Here is a 24,124-nt window from a genome sequence, read left to right as displayed (position 1 = left end):
CCACTCCCAAACTTCTGCACCCTGAATTTTCAGCTCAGCCCCCTGTGCCTGTGGGGAGGCACCACCTGAGACCACTTGGGTCCCAGTGCCCAGCGTGGCCTTTGAGCAGCACTGCCCTGGGGCAGCTGGTGTCTCCCTGCACAGTCCAGCGGGGCCAGGTAGGTGCCGTCCAGCTCCTCGAGTCACACAGGTTGCCCCTCTGCGGTTCCAGGTGCTCCATGGCCCTTTGTCCATGCTGGACCTGAGCTCCAGGAGGGGCTCCAGTCCACACTTAGGGGTGACTGAGCTGGCCCAGCCAGTCCATCCACAGGTGGGGCGTGTTGTCCCCATGGCTGCTGGTGCCTGCCCAGCTCTGGGCGGGGTCTGTTTCTCTTGAATTCCACCTGCTGCCTGGAGGCCGCCCTCCCTCCCCCTCCCTCCCCCTCCCTCCCCCCCCCCCCCCCCCCCCCGGCTTTTGTCTTCCTCCTTGGCTGTAGGCACTGGCACCCACCAGGGCCAGCCCACACCCCTTCTCTCTGCCACCTGTGTCCCCTGCTCTCTGCCTGGCCTTTGCCTTCAGACCCTGCCCGCGAGGAGCTCCCACATGCCCCAGGTCTCAGCTGTCCTCTGCCGACACGCCACTGCCTCCTTCCCTCCGCCACAGGTGACCCTCAAACGCTTCACCCCACCTCCCTGGAACCAGACCCCACCACAGCCTGCCCGCAGCCTGCTTCTCCCTCTCTCCACACCTCAGGAATGGGCTCCCTCCTTCCAGCCCCAACTCCTCCCCTCCCCAAGGCCTGGTCTTCGGCAGAACTTGCCGGAATGAGCTTCAGCTCCTCAAGGAGGGCCCCTCCCCCACGGGAACCTGGACATGCGTGTCACTGCCAGCAGGGGGCCAGGAGTGGCTGCCAGCGTGGTGGTCCCTGAGAGCACAGGGCGTTTTGCTGGCAGCTCCCACCTGGAGCTGGGGGCACCTGTGTGGGGGCAGGTGTATGGGGCATGGCAAGGGTGGGCACCCTGAGAATGACTGCCAGCCGCCCGCCTTGTTGAGCTGCCCAGCTCTGCTTCCTTGCTCCATGCTAGATGTTGGCTCATCCAACCGTGTGACCGCAGGGCTTGGTCTGCTCGGGAGCCTTTCTGCTGGGTGACCTCAGGGATGAGTTGTCAGGTCATGAACGTGGAGGCCTCCAAGAAGGAGGAGTTGGGGCAGCAACCACGGCCCACGCCGTGGGCACCGGCAGACCAGCCCCTCTGGACCTCAGAGCTCTGCTTCTGCTCCACAGACCCTCTGGTGATCCCTGGCCTCCCGCATGCCCACCCCAGGCTCCACAGCGATGTCCCTGCACTTGGCCTGACTCACCCGTTGGCCAGGGCGCCTCTGCCGCCCCAGCGGGTGGCCTTGGGTTGACAGTGTGTGTTCACACCTCTCACCCAGCGCAGTGGCTGGCTTCAGTTTTGCTGACACATACAGCATCCTTGTTCCGAAAGCAGTTTGACATTGTGTGGGTGTGACACTTTGTGGACACCATCGTGAGGATTCTAGGTTTGTCACCTCTGTCCCCAGCAGAACAGAGGCAGATAACCATGAAGCCTCAAACAAAAAGAAAAGCCTCTGTCCCGCTCCCCGTACCAGGCCTTTCCCGAGGGAAAAATGCTTCATACTCACGCCCTCTTCTGACTTTTGTCACTGTGGTTTTGATTTCTTTATTTGTAATAAACATGATGGCAGTCAGTGCACACTTAGATTTCTCCTGTGTGATCCATCGGCTCTGGTCAGGGCCTGCAGAGGGGCTTCCCATTCTGAACAAGTGGGCAGACTCGGGCCTGGACATTCCCTTGGCCTGAGCATTCTCTTCCTCCGTTCAGTCATGCACACGTGTGTGTGCACATGTGTATGGATTCAAACACATTCACATACAGAGAGGGAGAGAGGGAGCGCTCTTGTGTGAGGTGCGTGCATGCGTGTGTGTGTGTGTGTGTGTGTATGTGCACACGAATTTTCTGAGCTTTGTCGATATGTTGATTTTAAAACTTGAATAGAAACGAATGGCATTTACAATACTATCTCATAAATGTTGTTTACCACAGAAAGAAGATTTGTGGCTAGAATTATGGAGAAAGAGATGTAATGTTTTATTGTAAAGCTTTTGCTGGTTGGAGGAGAGTCTTCTGCGTCGCGGGGCCTTGCACGGCTTCGTGCAGATTCTTTATGCCCTGCGCTTCCCCAACTCAAATCAGCTGGCCTCCCCTCACTCCATGTTGCCATGCCCAGTCTCTGGACCCATTTCTCTGCAGGAGTGGCCACCAGGTCAGCTGTCCCTGCAGGCGTGATGGCAAGGGGTGTGGCACGCCTTGGGTGGTGTGTCCCACTGAGACTGGCTGGTGCCCTGGGGCCTGTCTTCCCCATCAGAGCTGGAGACAGTCCCCAAGGAAAGCCCCGTGTCCTTGATTTCTGGCTGTGGGACAGTGGATTTGCTGCTGGTGTCCTTGTGTCCGGCAAGGTTTCCAGAGTGCCTTGTCTTTCTTGGTCTGGGTCTGCCCGTGAGGTCTGTCTGGAGTGCAGTGAGCCCATGCAGCCGGAGGTGTGTGCCATGCCTCTGGTGAGCTCCTCTCTGCGCCTTTTCCCCCTGAGACTTTGCACCCAGGGGAAGTTGAGCCCGGGTGCCCGGGGTGCCCTCCACGTCTCCTTTTCCTCTGCCTTTCCTTTCCACAAGTCTCCACTGTGGGAGACATTTCTGCCTTTTCCTCATCTTCTCCTCTGCCCACTCATTACTCTTTGGTGCATCTCTCATCACTTAATGTCATGTCCATCTCCAAGGGTCCTGCTTCCCTGGCTTTCCACTTGGTCATCAGCGCCTGCTTTTCTCGGATGGGCACCACATTCTCTCTCTCTTTGGAGAATGATGATATTTAGACTTATGGAGGTTGCTTTCCCCCGAGTTACTTCTGTCCTTCAGGAGTCAGGATGCATCCTGAGCCTTCTCTTTTACACCTGGGCTTTCTGCAGGTTCCTGGGATCCTGCCTGCCAGTCCTGTCTGGGCAGGAAGGAAAGTGGAGGTCTGGTGTAGCAGGTCACTGTGGTGACCCATGCCCTGGGTATCCCAGGGTGCTTCTTGCTTGCCCAGGACAGCTGATGGGGCATGTGGACAGGTGACATCCTGGAAGTGGTAACAGAGCCAGATGGGCATCTCCACAGGGGCAAGCGCTTGTGCATTTCATGGTGGGGGAACCTGCCACCTTGGGATTGGCCGGTCCTGCTCATTCTGTTGGCCGTGGAGTTCCTCGCCTCCTCTCAGGCTCTGGCTTCTCACTGGGGCTGGGATCCTGGATAAAAGCCCAGTGGTGAGCACAGCCCACCTGCAGTCCGGTGTTTCTGAGAGTGGCTACGTGATATGAGACACCTGTGCCTAGTTGGTGACAGTCAGGGAGGCAGCAGCTAACCTGTTGTGCTGATGTCCCTGCCTGTGTGCGTAATGAGGCCATGTCAGGTTCCCCCAGAGACACTGAATGAAATGTACCCTGCCCTGCAGGCTCCCAGGCTTCAGGCACTGTGGGGACCCTGTCTGGCTGAGGGCCCTCTCCTTAATAGCTTCTGCCTCTGGCCTCAGCTGGACTTGCCCTTAAGTGGGTGGGGGCACAGCTGCCAGCAGCTTTGGGGACACAGCTCTAGCCAGGTGCCTCCTGCTGCCTGCTGGACTGTCCACCCCTGCCCCTGGGACTGGGCTCTCTTTCACTCCCAGTCTGTCCTGGAGCATGTGGGCATCCTCCCAGTGGTCTTCCCTTCTGTGCAGCATGGAGCTCGGCTCCCCCTGCCCTCTCTGACCTGCCAGTTCATGGTGGTGCTGTCATTTCCAAGGGGTCTCCTCCTAAGGCCTGTGTGAGTTTCACCTGTGCCATCCAGAGCTGAGTGTCCAGGGGTAGGGGCCTCCATGGTCTGCACAGCCGATCAGCTCTTCCTGGTGGAGCTTTGCCCTTCCCACCTGTGCTCTCCTTCGAGGGAACCAGCTGAGCCGGGTGCTTTTCCTAACAGGAGACCTCAGCCACCCTGGGCACCCAAGTCCCACCTGAGGAAAGTGAGCAGGCTATTCTCTCTTTACAACTTGATTTTCCTTCCTTCTCTTAATCCTCTTTACGGTAGGATCCTCCAAACAGTTCTTTTTTTTAAGTTCCTTTAGTGAATTTTAAGATACTGTTCAATCTTCAAGATTTCAAATAATATGCACCTGATTGGGGACACAACCCATGTCAGAGGTGGCCTTGTTTCTTGATTGAGGTCCCTCTGGGGTCCTGCTGGGGTGTGTGTGATGAACACCTAGAAGACCCTGAGCCCACTGAGGCGGAGAACTCTGCTCCAGGTGCCGTGTGCAGGCCAGTGACCTTGGCGGAGGTCAGGCTCTGCAGGTTGGGCGGGGCAGGGTCTGAGACTCCGCCAGAGAGGGAGACACACTGGAAAGTGTCTAGGGGTGAGGAGAGGGCAGAGTGGGTGTCTACGGAGGTGGGACTTTTCCAGGGACTGCTTGAGGGAGAGAAGGTTTAGTCCCTCTGAGGCAGGTCCAGGGTTGCCTAGCTGGCGTCATCTGGGACCACCTCTCCGGGTCGAAGGACCCTGGCACTCCTCTCTCCTAGCCATCTTCAGGGACAGGGGAGGGTGATGCAGGCAGAGGTGAGGAGTTGCTTGTCTCTCTTCTGACCCGGACTTGGGTCAGGCAGACACATCGAGCATGGCTCTGCCCTTCACTTACTGGTTGACTAGTGCCAGCTGCCAAGCATCTACAGGCCTCAGTTTCCCCAAATGTGCATTGCGGGACTTGATCTAGCTGACCTCTAAGAGCCCTTCATGCCCGGCCTCTTTCTCTTCTGGGTACATAGATACTTAATGCACAGCAGAAACAGCCTTCGTGAAGCAGGTGGGCTGGAGGTCCTTCTTGACCCCTCCAAGCAGGCCAGGCCCAGCCAGCCAGGAGCTGGAGCGCTGATTCCCGCCCAAAGCTCTGGCTGGGCTCCTGAAGTTCAATTCAGGCAAGACAGCCTTGAGGCTTACCTTACCTTTGTGGGTGCTGGGTTCTGGACAGAACAGGAAGGGGAGGATGAAGGCAGCATGAGAGGTACCTGCTGAGTTCCTCTGGAGGGGACCTTGTGCTACATGCCCTGAGAAACAGGGCAGCTGTTTGGAGGCTGGCACACAGCATGATCCTGGAGCGACTGTGTGTGTGTGTGTGTGTGTGTGTGTGTGTGTGTGTGTTCAGGAAGATGTGCCATTTTCAAAACCCGTGGAACCACCTCCCCCAAAAGCAGCCTTCTCTGAGAGGGTCCAGCTGCGGAACAGTTCCGGGCAGTTGCGGAGCCTGGGCCTGGGTTCCACTGTCTCTCGCTGAGCAGTGGGGTGCGAAGGGGGCTGGGCGCGACTTCAGGCCTTTGGTCCTTCACTCCCGGCGCCGGCCGCGGCTAGCTCTGCAGTGAGGCTCCTGTACACCTAGGTGGAGCCCGACCCGCAGTTTTCCGCTGGACTAGCCCCACCTGACCCGCTGGCGCGCCAGGCGGGGGCGCTGCAAGACGACCCGGGTCCCCGGGGTCCCCTCCGCGGCCCAGTGCGCATCGGCGGCTCCGCGGGCCGGGCGGAACGCAGACGGCGGCGCGGCGCCGGCCGGAGTCCGAGGCAGCGCGGCCCAGCCGCCTGTGCTAGCGGAGACCTGCGCGGCGCTCCCCCTCCCGCCGCCTCCCCAAAAGGGGCCGGCGCCGAGCCGAGCGGCGGGCGCGCGCCACCGGGCCGGAGCAGCGGCGTCCCGCGGGCGGTGAGGCGCGCAGCGTCGCCGGCCCCACCTGTCGGCGCAGCCACCACCGGCACCGCCACCGGCAGCTCCAGCCAGAGCGGGCAGCCGCGGACGCGCCAGGCCCGGACCTCTTCCCGGCCGCAGCGGCGGAGGCGCGGGCTCCGGGGAGTGCGGAGGCCGGCACCGTCCGGGGGGGACTCGCGCAGCAGCCCCGGGCCGCGCAAGTTCGATCGCGGCGGGATCGGGCCGGCCGAGCGGGCCCCGGAATCGGCGATGGTGCGGCAGCCCCGCGCTCGGCGCACAGCCCCGGCCCCGAGCCTGGCCCGCCGCGGCGGCGGTGGTGGCGGCGGCGCGGGGGCCCCTTGAGCCCCGGGCCGGAGAGAGAGCGGCCAGAGGCGGAGGCGGCGGCGGCGGAGGAGGAGGAGGAGGAGGAGGAGGAGGAGAAAAAGGAAGAGGAGGAGGAGGAGGAGAAGGCGACGCCGAGCAGCGAGCGGGGGGCGACAGGCGAGGAAGGCCGGGCCGGGGCCGCGCCGGACCCCCCCCGCGCCGCCCGGCCGTTGCGCAATCCGCGGGCCGCCGTCCGGGCCCTGCTGGCGGCGCGGCTCCGGGGGCGGCGGTGGGGCTGATTCATGGGGCCGCGGCGGCCGCTCCCCCGCGCTCGGGCCCCCGGCGCCCCGCAGCCCGCGATGGTGGCCGAGTGGCCGGAGCTGCGGCCGCCGCGGCCCGAGACTTTCCGCTAACCTCCCCGCCCCCGCCCGCCCCCTCCCTGGCGCCCTCCCCCCGCGCCCGCTCCCCTCCCCCCTGCCCAAAAAGACACAAATCGCCTCCCGGAGTGGCGCCTCCAGTCGCGGCAGAGCGCGGCGTTGGAGGTGGATGGAGGGCGCGAGCGAGCGGCCGCGGCGGCTGCACCTGGCGGGGCGCTGATGCAGCGCCTGGACCTTCGCTGCGCGACTTCGGGGGCGTCGGCCGAGTTGGCACTCCGCGATGCAGCTCCTGAAGGCGCTCTGGGCACTCGCAGGGGCCGCGCTCTGCTGCTTCCTCGTCCTGGTGATCCACGCGCAGTTCCTGAAAGAAGGTAATTGTCCTCGGCGTGCACACAGTTCCTCGGGCATCGTCCTCCGCGCTCCAAGCCGCTCGCGGCTGGTGGCGACCCCTGCGCCCAACTCGGCTTCCAGCACGTTCCGCCGCCGCCCCGCTGCCGCGCTCTGCTGAAGCTCGGCGAGCGCCACTGCGGGGCCGGAGCGGCCGGCGGCGCGATTTTTCCCAGTCCCGGCCCCTGCGCGGAACCCGTGTACCCGCGCGCATCGGGATTCTCGCGCGGTGCGCGGGATTCAGATGAAGCGCGGGGTGCGGGCGTGCTGAGTCCACGATACCTCCTGAGTCCTCGATACCTCTCGCGCTGCCGCGTAACCTCGGCTTAAGCCGAAGCTGCTGTTCCCGTCTCTGGCCCCGCAAGGCTGGGTGGCAGTGGCACCCGCCAGCGCGCCACTGGCCCTCGGTAGATGGCACCAACGTTCTATGCTGGCAGTCCGGTCTGGGGCTGGCGCGGAGCTGGCCTGGGCTGGGTGGACGCGGGGCTGGACACGCACTGGTGTCAGAGGCCAGACTTGAGTGCCCCCACCCCTGCTGATACCCCGTGCAACAAGCCATTTTCCAGACTGGATCCTTGACCCTTGTGTTTCTGACAGGAGAGCAGGATCCTCGGCAGCCTGAGCGCTCAAATCCCAGCCCCAAGTTTCAGTCCCCTTGCTTTTCTGCCTCTCTAGATTGGAGGTCTCTCCGGTCTCGCTTCTTGGGAATCCATGGAGGCATGCAGATGTAGACAGGGAAGGGACTGGTCCTGGATCTTCCCAGGGAACAGCAGGTCTCCTTGAACTGGGGGACATTGGCCCAGGCCCACACTCCTGGAAACTTCCTGGCCCAGGTCAGGCTCCTTGTGCCTAGTTCTGGTGCACCTGAGCTCATCCTGGCCTGCCGTTATGGAGGTGAGGGACTGGGGCACTTGCCTCCCTGGGTGGCACCCACTGCCTGTGGCAGCTGGGGGCCTTGTCCACAGACCCTGCAGGCACTGCCTGGTGTACCCGTTGCCCTGAAGGGAGAACTGAGCCTAGGGAGAGCTCCAGGGGCCCCAAGATGTGCTTCCTCATTAGCTCTGGCTTCCTGTGGAAGGGCCAGCCACATGCATAGCTGCTGGCCTGCCTTATAGAGTGGGCTGCTGCTGCTGCTCAGGAAACAGGTAGGTGTGAGCCACTCAGGTCCTGTGACCTCCATCCTGCTGGACATTGCCCTTTTGATTTTGGATCCTGGCAGCAGTGGACAGAAGATGGAGTCGGGGAGGAGGCTGCCTGGAGCCTGCTGTAGGCAGGGCCTGCTCATCCTGACTCCGTGGGCCCTGACCTGGAGCTAGAGGCCAGGCCTCCTGCCAGCTTAGTGACCTATTTCAGGAGAGGTGGTTCTGTCCCAGGGTGGTGGCCCTTGCTTCTGAGGTAGCTGTCAGTTCTGCTAAGGGGTCATTTTCTCCAAGATGTCTCAGAGGGCTGTCCTTTGCTGGTGTCCTCTCTCAGGTGACGGTGAGGTCCAGCAAAGGTTTGTCCCAGCCCCCTCATTTGGGCCATATATTCTCTACTGTGCTGTTCCCTTCTGGGGTGTCAGTTTTGGGGAAGGGCAGGCATGTTAAGATGTCAGGGCTCCTCTGAGGTGGAGCGTGCCTGCCCATGTCAGGGTGTTCTGGGGCAGGCCATGATTTAGGGACACAGGGAAGTGAGGGCCGTGTGGGAAGGCACTGGCCCTGGGTCTTCCGAGGTGACTGCTCCAGGCCACCGTCTTTCAAGCAGGAGGAGAGTCTCTGTCTCCTGGGAGGTGGGTGTGAGGCGGAAGGAGGCAGGACAGCAGTGTCAGCCAGCAGTCCTGTTCCTCGAGCAGTATGTCTTGAGGGTGGCAGGGGACAGCCTTTCACAGAAGCTACGTTTGCTCAGGAGCAGACTCTGGTGTGTCAGTGTGTAGAAAACAGGAAGGGTAGTCAGGCTGGGGACAGGAGGACGGCGTGAAGGTGCAGGTGTCTTTGAGACAGCCACTAGAAAGTGCCACATTTGCCTCGCCCCCTAGGGCCTCGCCAGAGAGGTTACCCACCCTGAGCCCGTCGCCTCTGATCTCTGAGTTCCAGAGCCCTTTGCCCGGCCTGTGAAAGGTCAGGAAGGGGCATCCCTGATCTTGCTGACTTGCTCTTTGTGCCCCTGGGGGTCAGCAGCCCCAGGGGCAGGCCTTGGATCTGGGAGTGAGCTCCTGGGAGAGGGAGTGGTTCCCGGGCAGATGCAGGGCCTTCCTGGTAGCAGGCTGCAGACTGGAGTCCAGCCGGAGGAAGAGAGAGGCAGCAGTGACCACTGTGACCTGTTGCCCGGGATGGAGTGGGAGAGAGCTGTTAAACAGCCCTTTCCATGACTCTGGGGTTTTAGGGTAAGAATGGGAAGCCTGGGAGTCTCTTCCACACTCCCCCTTTGTGTGGAGACACAGGCCACCCGTGGCTCATCTGTCCCCCCCGCTGGTCGGTCTTGCAGGGTGTGTGAAGAAGAATAGGGTGGTCAGCCTGGAGAGGCAGACTGTGGTCCTCATTGGTTGGAGCTCTGCAGGGGCAGGTCCTGCTCACCTTTGGGGTGGCCAGAGGGCCAGGAGGAAGCGTGGCCGTGGCCGCAGTGTGGGGCTGCCGTGCAGAGGACCTGGGCCGCGCTGACCCGCCATTTTCCCTCCTCGGAGGACAGCTGTCCTTGGCTTCTCGGGGAGGTGGCAGGTGCTGCTGTTTCTGGGCTAGTGAGGGTGGGGAGAGGGTGGGTGTCAGGTGATTTTAGATCCTGCAGCTCCTTAGGTGCAGACGCATGTGAAGTGGAGAGGAGGAGGGGAGAGGAAGGCCATTCCTTTGTCCCCTTGGTCACATGGCTTTTGGAACACTAAGTTAAGACAACAGCTGGAACTGTAAAAATTTCCACTTTCTTCCTGCAAAGGCTCTGAAATATTCTTCTTGAAGCCTTGGAGTCACTGGGACACCGTGGTGCTGCAGCACACAGTCTCTGGTGATGCCACTCGGCGCAGGAAGAGCAGAACAGAACTCAGAGGACAGGGGACGCGAAGGCTGGGGGGACAGAGCCAGGCGTGCCCCCACCAGTCCTTCCTGCATGGAGGGGACAGCCAGCGCTTCCCCTGTGACTGTGGATCGAGCTTTGACTGCAAATCCCGATGGCAGGGGAGCCCGTTCCCTGGGCCAAGCACGCGATCCAAGAGCTTCTTCTGCAGTTGGTTGACAGCGTGTGGGGGAGATGAGCGTCTGCGGCCGGCCACCCGAGCACAATGTCCCTGTGCCCTAATTCCCCGGGACTTTCCGCTTGGCCTTGGCATGCCTGTCTTCGGCAGCTGCTCTGAGGGCAGAGTGTTGATTGAGTAAATAGGATTCTGCTTTCGTTTATCTAGTTAGCTCTTCATTTTGGAAGTGAAGCGTCATTCTGTGAACCCAGGTGGCCGGTGCGAAGGGGTGGGCTTAACCCATGGAGGTGCTTAATGCGATTATGGTCATTGTTGTGGCTCAATGTGGGGGTCATGGATCCGTGACATTGTGAAGGTGGCAGCCAACGCAGGGCGCTGGCATGTCTGCTACGCCCGTCAGTTTATTTCTAAAAATGGACAAAGGACTTAGGAGTCACAACACAGTTCTTGGCCCTTGAAATTCATAAGCAGTATCTGTTAAATTAAAAAAAAAAATTCTTCCCAATATAATGTGTGCATGAGTCCCAGAGCCAGGCAGTGGGCAGTGGGCAGTGGGCAGGGGCCGTGGAGGCCCATTCTGGGCTGGTGAGGGCTCGATGATAGCCCTTTTGAGGCTGTTAGAGCACTGGAGCTGCTTTTGGTGAGGCCCAAGGCTGTGCCCAGCCTTCCTGGCTGCCTGAGGAAGAACCGGAGGAAGAGCCAGAGGCCTGAGTGTCTGAGAGGAGAGAGGCTTCCACACTGTGTCCTCCTCAGTCACTGCCCTGGCCAGGGGCTGCAAGGCTCTGGGCCTGACGCCCAGCTGCTGCTTTCCCAGCCTCTGGACTGCATGAGGAGGGATCTGGGTCTGTGTGGGGACCGGGGGACCTGCAGCCGCTGCCTGCGCGTGGTTCTCAGGGCACACAGGCTCTATGAGGAGCGGGAGGAAGGACAGCCACGGTCCCAGTGCAGCGTCATGTGCAGACTGCTGATTGGCCCGTCGGCCTCCTCTCCCCTAACCGCCTGCAGACCTGGACAGGCCACAGGAGCGTGAACAGCTGCCCGGGAGGGGTGGACTTGGGAAGGGTTAGAAACACCCAAGTCCTTTATCATCATTTGCTGCTGTTCCTTGTGTGATGCAGAAACTAGATAAACCCACACCTACAGTGACAGGTGACGGGGCTCTCGTCCGCTGAGACCGTCAACACGGAGGGGCTGGGAGTGGAGGTGACGGCAGACACACCGGCCACGCCGGGCTGGCAGGACGCAGGAGTCTGGCCTTCCCACTCCCAGTGCAGGGCGAGGATGGCCCTGGGGAGGGCTGGGCCCTGCCAGGGGTTGGGAGGTGCTGTCCCTCAGGAGGGCTGGGACTGGGCTGTCTCCCGCCAGGTCTCTGAAGCTCCTTCATCTCCTGTATTGACTCCATCTTGAACCCAGGGGTCTGAACCTGCAGAGGAGGATTTTGGCCTGGGCGTGAAAGATTCTGCCCAACACTGGGTCCTCAGCACTGTGCGGGGCCAGGCGGGCAGAGGCACAGCAGGGACGGCCACATCCCAGGTTCTCCCGCAGTGGCCATGCAGCTCAGCCAGGAGCACGTGCCCAGGAGGGGTGGCAGGAAGTGTGGCCTGGGAGTGTCTGGCCGTGACATCTCTGTGTGTGTCTGTGCGCACGTGTGATTGTATGTAATTAAGCACTCATAGGTGTTTATACGGTTGTGCATCACCCACCTCAGCATATGAAATGATGAACATGGATTACAAATTTGATTTAAAAAACTGCCGCTTAATTAGAGAGCAGAGAACACACTGTGGTGTGCGAGGCTGGGCCAGGAGGCTGATCCCTAGTCTCCCAGATCGTGAGGGAGTAAATTGCTGGGGAGCATGTAGGCATGGGTGTGGGGCACCTGGTCGCAGCATCTCACGTGCAGTCACGTGGTGGCCCTCTTGAGGTGGAGTTTGCCCATGCGCTGTCCAGGGAAGGGGCTGACCTCAGGCCTCTTTTCCTTCGTCCACCTGGGCTCTGCCTGCCACAGGGCCGCCTCTGCAGAAGCACACACACACCTTACCACACAGGCATGTCACAAACACGCCCGCCACATGCACCACCTCTCGTGGTGGAGCAGGTTGGCCGAGGTGGACCCACATTGGCCCCAGTCTCTGCTCCCAGGGTTCAGCTTGTGCCTGCTACTGTGTGGGCTGGGTTCTAGAAGGTTCTGCACACCAGAGTGGCTGTGCTGTGCTCAGGGGGAAGGTGGGTGCTCCATCTTCATGGGTGGAACTGGTATGGCCCGTGAGGTCAGCAGACTGGCCCAAGTCCCCGAGGCCCAGACCCAGAGGTGGACAGAAGGCGGAGCTCAGGTTGCTGTGAGGGAGGAGGTGAATGGGCTTCCCTGCGTGCTGTCCCCCAGGCTGTGACGGTCTCGTCAGGGATTGCTGGAGGACTCCACGTGGCCAATGACCCAGTGCTGCAGATGGTGGCACTCAGGGTGCTGGATGCGGGCTCCCGCCACACCCAGAGGAGCAGGACCCCGGGAGCGGAGGAGCCTCGTGAGAGCAGGGAGCGCTGGGCCCCTGTCCCGGCAGAGCCCCTTCCCAGGTGCCCTGGTGGTGCAGGCTTCACCTGGCCGCCGCCCCTCCTGGCCCCGGTGGGGGTCCCGGAAGGCCTGGTGCTCGCTCCCTGCTGCTCAGCACTCAGGTCTGCTCAGGGGACCTGTCCTCCATGGACCAGGGAGTCCCTGAGGTGGACAGGCCTCCAGAACCTTCCCCATCGAGGAGGAGGGCAAGGTGGGCCAAACACGAGGGTCCACTTCAGGGCCTGAGTGACACCTGGGGCGCAGGGCCTGTTCCTGGAGGGAGACCAGGAGACATCAGAAGCAGGGAAGGGACGAGAGCCTGGCGGGCGGGTGGCTGGGACAGCCTGCTGCCCACCTGGCTGTGTCCTGCTTTCTGAACCAGGCAGGTGAAGGAGGCTGCAGCTTCTTCCGGACCAGATGGCTACTTGGTTACGGAGTGCTCAGACAGCGGTGAGCCCCGCGTCCAGCCACGGCTGTTGTTGACCAGGGTCATCCCAGGCAGCTGGGAGGAGGGTCCTGAGGTTCCTGCGGTCAGCTGGTGCTGGGCAGCAGGGTGGCCTCCAGCAGGCCCTTGTGTGAGCCTCGAGAGCTGGCCTTTTCCAGGCACTAGCTGTCTTTCTGGAGCCCAGGGAGCAGCGCTCGAGATGGCCCCTCCCTCCCCGGAGAGGGACTGGCAAACGCTTGCCCCGGGGGAGGGGGAGTCTCTCCAGGAAACCCTGGCTTCTCCAGGTCACTCCTGCTGCCCACTCAAGTTCTAGGTCCTGGCTTGGCCCCTGCACGGGGTGCTCCTGGAGCCCAGGACGACTCTGCTGTGCCCCTGGTTGGCCAAGATGGCACCAAGCCTTTCCTGCAGCCTGCGGTCCCTTGTCCAGGCCCAGCACAGAGAAGTGGGACGGAGCACAGCCGCGTGTCCCGAGCCCCTCTGGGGATCCTGAGAGGTCTGAGGATGCTGACGGGACTGCTTCAAAACCCCTTCCCAGCTCGGAGGCCCCTGGTCTTTGGAGAAAGCAGGCCATGACTGCGTCACTGTGTCATTCACGGATGCTCAGGGTGACCTGGGGGCAGGGTGGACCCCAGGGTGGCTGAGCTCCCAGCAGCCCTCAGCTGATCAGCAGCTTCTCCTGAGGACAGGAGCACGCCTGTGCGTGTGGAGCTTGGACGGTGGGATCCCAGCCCACCCCAGCTGGGCACTGCCCCCAGCCAGCTCTGGGGTTGCTGGCCATGTCCCCTCCCTTGCTGGCTTCCTGCTCTGCCCAGCGGTATGTGCTGATCACTTTATTCTCTGCTTGTAATTCAGAGAATACTGAGGCCAGTGCTGTCCGGTGGTGCCTCGTGACCAGTGGTAGCGGGGGCCCCGCCCCTGGCCCCGGCCACCTGCCTCCTTGCTGATAGTATCCTGCAAAGAAGCAGGCGGGCTGAGTCACCTGCACCTTGGGGCCCCAGTGGGGACCAGGGTCTCAGCCAGAGGGTGACTGGCTGCTCACTGAGGCCACAGTCTGCCTTGAGGTGGGGGGGGATCAGGTGACTCCAAGGTGGAGAGCCTGGGGGGCTGAGCCTGGCCTTGCAGGTGACTCTGGGGACGTTCTTGGCTGTGACCTCAGCTGGTCCTTCCCACCTGCAGGGATAGTGACTGTCTCTTGACTTTATCCTTGAAGAGACTCAAGGACAGAGCCAGGAACTCAGGGCCTAGGTGAGGTCCCATGGGCCGAGCCCAGCACCCTCTCCTGACCTTGTCCTGGGGGGGTTTGGCCCCACCTGCTGTGAAGCTGTGCTGAGGTGTGGGGGTGTCTCAGGAAGGGGAGGCCCACGGGAGGGTCCCAGGCAGGGTCGGAATACCATCCCCCAGGTTGCGGTCCACCTCCCTCACCTGGTCCCGAGTGGGACTCAAAGCCTATCTTCCTGCAGGGGGGCTGCAGACCCCCAGGTGCTGAGCTGTCCTGCTGTGGTGATATGACCTGCCCCCACCCTGTCACCCGCCTGCTTAGGGCCGAGCAAGGCCGGGCAGGGTGCTCCAGTGAGCCCCGGGTCGGGGCAGGCCAGTGGCCCCTGGGAGGGGCTGGTGGAAGCATCAGGTGCCTGCAGGAAGACCCGTTCCCGGACGGACCGCGTGGCGCCTGGCACACGTGATCCTCCCAGGTATATTTAGAAGAGGTCGCACAGCCTCTAAAATACTCTTTTCCAAGCCAACTTCTGCCTCCTCTCACAGGCAGATTTTATTAGCCAATTACCTCCCTGCTCCCCGATGACAGAGGCAGCCGAGCCAGCCCTCTGATTCGCTTCACTGATAGAAGAGCCCAAGACCTCGCTTATAAATAACTCCTCGCTTTGCAGAGACACAGAATCTGTCTTCAGACCTCCTGTCCCCCGGGAACGCCTGCACAGTGACAGCTTCCTGCTCCTCCTGCCCGTTGCTGTGGGGACAACCTTGATAGACATGCTGGCCTCCGTGTGGCACGCATGTACTGATGGCCTGCTGTATGCCAGGCTGTGTGCCGGGGGCAGGTGGCAGGGGTGGGCTGCTGGGGGTGAGCTCCCTGAGACCGTGTGTCTGGAAAGGTGAACCGGGAACCAGGGTCTGTGTGTCTGAGTGGACGCCTCTGGGGTCACTCGGTGGTCCCCAAAGACAGGTGCACTGGAGAACTCAGAGCCTGTTGTCCTTAGGAAGAAAGGTCTCCACAGACGTGGGGAAGGGTCTCCAGATGAGGTGGTCCTGGTTAGGGGCCAAAATTCAGTGACGAGGCCTTGGAAGAGGAGAGTGCACATGCGAGTGCCGAGTGCGCGCGCACACACACACACACACACACACACACACTGGGCACCTGAAGAGGAGCTGAGACTGAGTGAGTCGTGAAGGGACCCGGGGCCACCAGGGGCTGGAAGAGCCCTGCAGACAGCCTGGTCTCAGGCCTCAGGGCTCCCGTGCTGCACCTGTGTCCTAGGCAGCAGCAGGTCAGAGCCTGCAGATGGCGGGGCCAGTGAGCCCCTCGGGCTGTGCAAGTGGGTGGGGCCTCCAGGCCCCGGCTGGGGACTGGGCTGGACTCAGCTCCTGCCTTGGCCTCAGAGGACCCTGGGGGCAGGTGCTCTATCAGAGTGAAGGTGAAGACAGGATTTCTGGTTGGGGAGAAGGGACTCTGCAGACGTGACTGTCCTGGAGTTGGGGTGAAGGCAGACCTGGTTTCCCCAGAAGATCGGGGTGTGGTGGGGTGGACAGCCTGGGGATTCTTAATGCTCTTCCACCCATAAATCCAGCACTTCCCACACCGAGGGCACGCTCTGCCGTTGGCCTGGAAGATGGCTTTATGCGGACGCGGATGGGCATTTTTCATTTTAATAGCTGTGTATTTACTTTTATGGTTACCTTCTATTTATGGCAGTGGTGCTGGCTCTGTTTACAGGGTGATGGAAAGTGTCTTTTTTACAGTAATGATGCATGGGGATGGTGCAATCGCGGGGTCACCGCGTGCCTGAGGCTCAGGAGACACTGCGGTGGGTGACCGTGTTTATTGAGGAGCTACTGAGCACCTGCTGCACACAAAGGCAGCAGAGATGCCGACGTGGCCTCCCGTGGCCTCCCATGGCTGCTGGGAGTTCTGCTCTCAGGTTGCAGTCAGTGTCCAGGACGGGCGCAGGGTGAAGAGACCTCAGTGCCCAGGGAAGTTGCGGGGCCTGCAGTCCATGTGAACATGGGCATGGAGAGGTGCCTGTGTGTCCCTGCGCCACAGGACTTCATCCTCCCGTGTGTTTGGAGGTCACAAATATCGGCTCAATGTCAGCAGGGCTGTCCCTTCTGGAGCCTTCAGAGGAGAATCCATCCCAGACCCTGTCCCCAGCCCTGTCCCTGACCCCTGGTGGCTGCCATCAGTCCTTGGTCTTGGCTTGTGACTGCATCACTCCATTCTCTGCCCACCCCACATGGCTGTCCCCCTCCTGCCTCATAAAGCGGCCACAGGCATTGCCTTCAGAGCCACCTTTGCCCAGGCTGCCCTCTCCAGGTCCTGGGCTGTGTGTACCTGGACACTTGCTCCAGCTGGGGCTGCTTCTGAGGTCTGGGTGGACTCGTCACTTGGCCACCACGTGTGAGGGTGGAGGGAACGTAGCTCTGGCTCAGACCTGAGCGTTTGTCTGCTCCGGGCTCCTGGTGGCCCCTCGGTCAGTGGCTGTTACGAGCGGGATCTCTGTGAATGGCCTCCTACCGACACCCATGGGGGACACAGGGCCTTCCCCCAGGCTGCAGCCACCGCCTGCCCTCTATGGCCCTGGCACCCTCCTGCTCTGACCCCACCTGGGCTTCTTACCTGGTCACTCCCACTCACCTGCATGCGCCATCTGGGGCTGAGCTGACCATCTGGGGACCACCCTCCACACCGTGTGGTGCTTCTGGGAGCCCCCAGCGTGTGTCCGTTTATAAGTTAACTTTTCTTTTTTCTTTGTGGTTTTCAAAAGAAAATTGTGAGCCGTGTTGGACACTCGCCCCCAGGTCCCTCTCCTGCTGGACACTCGCACCCAGCCTCCCCAGAGGCGGTTTTTATTCAGGTTGGAATGGGCCGGCCAATTTGGCAGTCACCTGCTCTGTGATTAAAGGTGTGCTCCTTAGTGTTTCTTCGTTTTATTTGTGATTTATTCTTAAGGCATTATTCACGTTAATTGAAACGGAGATATTTCTCTTTTCCATTAAGCCGGTGGCTTGAAAGTGAGAGCTTAGTGCTGAGTTCTGCATATTGAGTTCCTTCCTTCTCTGGGAGGGCTGTGTGCAGCCAGCGGTGGCTCCTGCTGCCCATGTGCACCTTCTGGAGTAAGCCTGGCCCTCCATGTGGACACCCCATTAGGGTAGGGGCCTCAGGAGCTGCAAGATGGGATGGCCCATCTCCCCTTCCCAGTTTGGTCCCCACTCATCCCACCCCACTGCGCCTGCCCTGAGGGCTCCCAGGGCCCCAGTTACCCGCAGCCAGGGCCATACATGGCAGGAGGAGGCTCTGGGACAGGGCTGTGCTTTGTAGAGGGGTCTCTTGCTGATCTAGGTGGGGTCAGTAGATGCACGAGGCAGCCACAGAGGGATCAGAATGACAGAACAGGGAAGGACTGCACCAGGGCCCTGGGGTTGGGGAGTGAGGCTGGATCAAGAGCACTGGAGGCAAAGCCCCAGCCTCGATCCCAGAATCTTGGCCACCAGCACCTCCATCTGGGAGAGCCACCATGGTGTCCCATGGTGGAACAGCCCCTGGTCTTGAGCAAGCGTCCCTGGAGTCTGTGAGCTGAGTGAGTCTTCCCAGGGATCACGGGTCCGGCCTCAGCCACCCTGCCCTGGAGGCCTGGGCCTTAGTGAGTGAGGAAGAGTCTCTGCTATGGTCCATGCCTCATCCCATGCCTCCTCCTAAGCCGTCCCCTTGGCCTGGGTCCCTGCCACCTCCTGCATTCCCAGGTGGCCAGTGTGGCTTCTCCCTGTTCCACCCAGGCAGACCCTCCATCGGGTTCCTTGGCTGAAGCCTTTCTCTGCCCCCGGCCCCGGGGCTCTCCTCAAGCTGGAGACTAAGCCTGGGGCTCAAGGTTCTTCTGGGCCTGCCCGGCCATTTGGGCCTGGGAGTGCGACAGAGCACATCCTAGCTGGCCTGTGTGTGGGACCCACTGAGATGGGCAGCATGAGGGCCCTCGGATGCACACGAGGGGAAGCCCTTAGTGTTTGCAGCTCTGAGCACACTCATGAGTGTGCACACAGGTGCCCACGTGTGTGCACATGATACCCAACAGCTGTGGCCACCAGGGGAGAGACAAGGCTATGCCTCCCAGTTAGCGGCTGCCTCCCGTGGGCGGGACCTCAGGCCCTGGCGTGGAGGCTGGACCTTCCTTCTGCCTACTGTAGAGGCAGGGCCTCCTCCCTCAGGTTTATTCAAAAGCAAGGCCTGAGCTGGGACACGGGGTCTCTCCATCCCGCCAGCCACCTGCTCGTTCTTGAACCAGCGTGTGGCCCTAGAGTGGCATCCCGAGCCTGCAGAGCAGGACGGCTGCTGCTGCCCTCCATCCCCCTGGTCTTCCTCACCCAGGTGCTCCATCAGCGTGTTTCCCTGGTGGCGGAGAGCAATGCTGACCGTGGAGAAGGGAGGCTGGATGGGGTCGGTGGACCTCTCTGGAGCATGGCTGCGTGCCCTGAAGCCCCAGCTGGCATCTCTGAAAGGAGAGAGAGGAGGCCGGTGGAGCCCTGCTGGCCTCCAGCACACTCCTCTCCACTCAGAGCAGCCCTTGGGCACCAGGAGGGCATGCTGTGGCCCTGCAGGTCCTGCAGAGCTGCCACTCCTTGTCCACACTGACAAGAGGAGCCTGCCACGGGATTCTGGGAACCAGTGTTTCTGTAGCCTGGAGTGTCCCTTTGGAAGTGGGTGAGCTCATCAGCTGCTTCCCAGTGCCCTCGGGCCCCAACTGGAGCCTCCAGGTGGCACAGAGCCGATTCCTGCCTCTCGGGGGGTCCAGCTGTGGGCTTGGGCAGGGGGCGCTCCACCACGGCTGGGCTTTGAGGTCAGAGTCTCCTAGTTCTCTGGTCCCTCAACCCTGAGAGGTGTCATCACAGCTGCCACCAGGAGGGCTCTCCCGCCACATGGAGAGAAGGGGAAATGGGCACTCGCAGTGGGCAGCTGAGGTCCTGACCGCACCGAGAGTCCAGGGCATGGAGTTGTGCCTAGAGCAGCCACCTTGAGGGAGGGGCCACACGTCTCTCCCTCGCCTGGGCCTGAGATGGCCTGCAGGAGCCCAGCACCCATTCCAGGGGACGTGGCCCCTCGGGGGGTGGCTCCAGCCGTGGGGGTCCCCTGTGTGTTTAATTAGTGTCTGCACAGGGCCACGCTGACATCATTGTGCACTAATCCTTTAAGAACTGAGATCGTCTCAACTACGCCTGAGTTACAAGCTGAATAAATTAAAACTCCTTGTACACGATATCTTGTAGCCTTATTAAGTGGCAAGATTATGCAAAAAAAAATCGTTAAGTATGATAATGCAACGAGCGGCGTGATTTGTAACAGGACATTCATTATCTCTCATTCTGCTCTATTTAAGCTCCGTTCCGGGGGAATTAGTGGCATTACTGTTCAAATCTTAACTTTTGTGTTATGAAAGCATGTTCCAGAGCTTTGAAACGTATCTGAAAGCAGAGTCTTGGTTTCCCAGGTCTAACAAGCAGCGGGCAAGCGTGAGGTCTCCCAGGGAGGCTAATCTGGAGATGTCACAGTGGTCGCACCAGTAGATTTTTCCCATCTAATTACAAGTATGTTGTTTTGCTGAAAGTTACCCAATCAAGTCACTTGGAGAAGGCTGAGGGGGAGGGGAGAGGCGCTTCCTCCTGGGGCCTGGGGAAGAGCATCCGTTTCTAATGACCACACCAGCTCCATGTCTGGTGGCTCTGGGCTGCCTGGGGACAAGCAGGCTGCAGGCTTCCCTCCTTGGCTGTCACTGACCTTGGCTCCTAGAGAAGGTGTGTGCTCAGAGTAGAGTTCCAGGGCAGGGTGATGTTGTTATGTCGTTTTAACTGCACACCTGATTTGGGGGGGACAGTTTTAGGGTCACAGAAACGTGGAGCAGAGAGTATGGAGAGTCCACTCCTCCAGTGTCCCCATCGTGCACAAGGTCCTCTGTGTGGTGCATGTGGCATTCTGTGAATCACCTGGGCACCATCAACTGGAGTCCAGCCAGTGACCACAGTGCGTCAGGCTCACCCGTGGCAGGTTCTGGGTGTGGGCACAGCGATGGTGTCGTGTGTGCACAGAGCAGCGCCCTGTCCTGGAGCCCTCTGCTTCGGGGGCTCTGTTTGCCTCACAGTGCTGCTCTGCAGTGTGTGGGCTGCAGCACCAACAGGCTCAGGACTTTGCTGAAGGTCGGCTGCACACTGTCCACGTCGGGAGTTGGCGCCAGCGGTGCTGGTTCTATCTTGGCTCTGATGTGACCACGGGCAGGTGATCTCCAAGAGTAGGAACACTGCTGAGCATGCTCTGGACACTGCGTCCAGGTGCCACCTGCCCTCCTGGAGAGGTGTGTGCATGCTGGGGTCCTCTGGAGAGGGGCAGTGGCAGGAGGGGCCTTGGTGGCCAGGGCTGTCTCCAGGGCTCCCTTTGCCACACACTTTTTATGATAAGTGACAATAAAGCTGAGAGTCCATCCTCTTATTGTTGAGAGCCACAGCCAAGTCAAGATGGGGCCTGGCATTTTGCCAGAAGGAGTGGTCGAGGGGTAGCGCCCTCAAGCCATTAAGATGATGATAATTAAGTTAAGCTGTGCATAATTATTAAGATAATGACTGACTGCTGTAACTGGATGATGCTAAATTGAAACAAGCTGTGTATTCAGTTGTGTATCTAGACCTCTGCTGTCCGGCAATAAGATGGTTCCTGCTACCTCGGGTGCCCGCTACTTTTGAGTTCCCGCGGAGTTCCCGTTGAGTTCGTGTGGGTTCTGGAATAAAGTTAGTTCCTGTTTGAACCTACAAGTGGCTCTTGACCTCCCGGTTATTTGTGCCCAGCCAGACTGCGGCATCTTATTTTACAAATTTTTCATCTCAACACAAAAAAAGTAGCATTTAGGTAAGTTTATGATCCTTGAAATCCACCAGCCATGGTTCCTGTGGCTGAGGGGAGGACATGGCTGGTGCCATCCATTGCTTCTCCACCAGGGTCCCAGGAGCCACCTGCCTCAGTGGCTCCCTGTCATTGCTCCTGTTACCTGGGCCTGCCCCTGGGCGTCTGGACTCTCCTGGGTTGGCCAGCTAGTTCCTGTGGGAGGGAACCCAGCACCTGTGGTTCCGCACCTTGGCACCCACTCCCTGCTCCTGCATCTGTGTCACCCCGTCCTGGTCCTCACCCGGCCCTCTGCACAGCCTTTACGGGCTCTTCCCAGCTGACTGGTTACCTGGGCAGAGGTGGGCCAGCTGCTGCCTCAGGGCTGCTGACCATGAGGGGGACAAGGCAGGTCCAGGTCGGCCCAGAGGGTGGCTCCTGGTGGGACCATGACCTGGCAGCTGGCCACCTGAGGGTGGAGGCTGCGAGTCTGAGCCTTTCAGTGCAGGGGCTCTGGGAGGCGAGGCTACAGGCCGGCTGGAGGCCTTGCGGGCAGAAGCCTGGGGGGGGGGCAGCTTGTGAGCTCTCAGCTGCCTGCACGAGGCCCCGCCTGCCGGAGGGGCTCCGCAGTGCTCCAGATCCCGCCATTCAAACGCCAGTCTCCAGTCCCCTCAGGAGTATCCAGAGTCGGGCCACAAATCTGGGTGCCGTGGCCCCCACGTTGACGCCTGGAGGTTATTTCAGGGGGCAGCAGTGAAGGGCTGGTGGTGTGGGGGCAGCCGGTGGCGATGGCATGGGGCCGAGGGCGGCTGTCCCGGGTCCAGTGTCGGCTGCCTGACAGTGGCCTCTCCTCAGGCAGGTGTTGGGATGCCCGCCGGGCAGGCCGGGAGAACCACAGGCCACAGGTCTCACAGCTGGGCCGTCCACCATGGTAGCCTGCCAGCGGCTCCCTGTGGGTCCCTCCTGGCTGCCACCTCCCCCGGGCAGCAGCTGAGCCCCACAGCTGAGCTCCGCCTGGCACTGGCCCCGGAGCTGGGGCCGAGTCCCTGCTGCCGACAGGCCACATTGGGGGTCCCCCGCCGGCTCCATCACTTGAGTCTAGGATTCAGGGAGCTGCCTCCCTGTGAACCATTCATTATGAACTCAGGAACCGCCCAAAGCAGAGGTGCCCAGCCCAGATGTGGGGTGCTGAGCCTCCAGCCCCCCGGGCGCCCCTCCTAGCACCCTGTGCTCCCACTCCCCAGGCTCTCCCAGCCACGCTGCCTGGGAGTGTCTGGAGGGCTGGGGATGTGGCCAGTGATGAGAACTCTCCAGCTCTGTCCCCTCCTGCTGCCGTGTTCCCTCTGTGACAGCCCCCTCTGAAGGTGCCAGCCTAGCCAGCTGCCACCTCTTTAGCACAGAGAGGACTCATCACTCTGGGGAGTCCGCGGGTTTAGGAACTGCGTGCCAGGAGCCAGGGTCACAGTTTATGAACTGTGGGGACACCCTGGTGTGTGGACAGGACTGCCTGGGCGTCCTTGGCAGACCCTGATCAGACAGGACACCAGGACTTCACTGCAGGGGCTGCGCCATCGTCCCTCAAAACCCTGGGGTGGAGTTGGGCTCTGCACCCCAGGAGTGGCCAGGGAGTGTTGTGCTGGGGACAACGGCTGCACTCTCAGGGCCCAGCCCAGGGGCACTCAGCAGGGCACGGGTCCTGTGTTCCCAGAGCAGAGGTGCTTTGGCCTTCTCCCCTCCCTGAGAGCAGCTTTGCCGAACCTCGGAGCTGCTGATATCTGGGGCTGGATCCTTCTTTGATGTGGGGTGGTCCTGGGCTGTGTAGCGGGTGAGCCGTGTCCCTGGCCTCCCACCAGTGGAGACCTGCCAGCGGGCCTAGAACACCGCGGCCTGCTTAGTCCCTCTGCTCCGGAAGGTCCCCCCAGACCAGGGCCCAGGCGGAGCCCATCACCCAGCTGCGACTCCCCCTGGATCTCGTCTGGCCTCTGACTTTCCACGCTGCTGGGCCTGGGACATAACTGAGACAGGACAGCAGTGGACGGAAGGGGGCTGGTGTGGCCTGAAAGCTGAGGTGCCCTCTCGTGTTGCGCTTCACGGCCGGTTTCTCCCCAGCGCTCGCCGCTGTGCACCACCCCAAGAAGCAGTGTGGGGCTGAAGGGCCCAGGGAGCCAAGAGGGACCCCGGCTCAGTCCCCCAGGCCAGCAGGAAGGGCCAGAGCTGAGGCGGCAACACCAGCAGTGCAAGGTGGTGGACCGGAGGTTCTCCACGAGCCCCATGCCCTGGCTTTGGTGCCAGGGCCATCCTTGCTCAGTGCCCGTCCTGCATGTGCATGCACAGACGCACACACCTGTACCTTGAGGCACCTCCTGGCCCCAGGACCTGCCCTTTTGGCCTGTTTCTTGAGGCTTTCTCTAGGACAGTGTGCAGGAAGCGTCCCTGTCCTTTTGTAGGGCTGTGTGCTATTCCACTGTGTGCAGGGCCTTTTCCCGCCAGGATTCTTCCTTGCTGGGCGCTTGGAGTACTGCTTTCATGGAATGTCCCCTGTGAGTGGCCGGCACGTCCTCAGGGTCTCAGGGGAGCCGCACCTGCAGGGTAATGCCCTGGCAGGGCTGGAGGCACACAAGCCCCCAGGGAGGGCGTGGCAACCTGGCCTGTCTCCCCCAGTCTGTGCTCTCCCCACGGCAGCAGGTGTGGACAGGCTGCCACGTTCCTGCTGCTCGTCTTCTCCCCCTGGGCTGGCTCCCCCCACCCTCGGAGACTCCCCTCTGGCCATCTCCTTGGGCCTTCTTGCCTGTGTCCCCCTGTCCAGGCTGTGGGACGCTGTTCCTGGACCTTTGCCCGACTTGCTCTGTCACAGTGTGGCAGATGATGCTGTGGCGGGTGGAGACTTGCTCTGCTGTTCCTCTGTCCCTTGGACTCTGGTCGTGCCCATTTCTCTGGTGGCTGTGGCCTTAGTCAGCCGGGCAGCCCTGGCACGGGCTGGTGCCAGTGGGTACCTGGGGAAGTAGTGGGTTGGTGGGCACAAGCCACCCGGGCCCAC

The 24,124-nt window shown here is 61.2% G+C and overlaps 1 protein-coding gene across 1 annotated transcript in view; it reads left to right on the top strand.

Moving 5' to 3' along the window:
• Positions 1-6,639: 6,639 nt before the first annotated feature.
• Tafa5 (TAFA chemokine like family member 5) overlaps positions 6,640-24,124 on the top strand; it is a 122,012-nt gene continuing 104,527 nt past the window's right edge. The window contains exon 1 of the mRNA XM_026412701.2: positions 6,640-6,829. Within this exon, the coding sequence (XP_026268486.1) occupies positions 6,739-6,829 (91 nt within the window). The 5' untranslated portion in view covers positions 6,640-6,738. The remainder of the gene's footprint in view (positions 6,830-24,124) is intronic.

This window comes from Urocitellus parryii, chromosome 5 (assembly GCF_045843805.1).
Source record: "Urocitellus parryii isolate mUroPar1 chromosome 5, mUroPar1.hap1, whole genome shotgun sequence".
Lineage (NCBI taxonomy): Eukaryota > Metazoa > Chordata > Mammalia > Rodentia > Sciuridae > Urocitellus > Urocitellus parryii.
The sequence above is the reverse complement of the archived record's forward strand: the minus strand, read 5'-3'. Positions and strand labels throughout refer to the sequence as shown.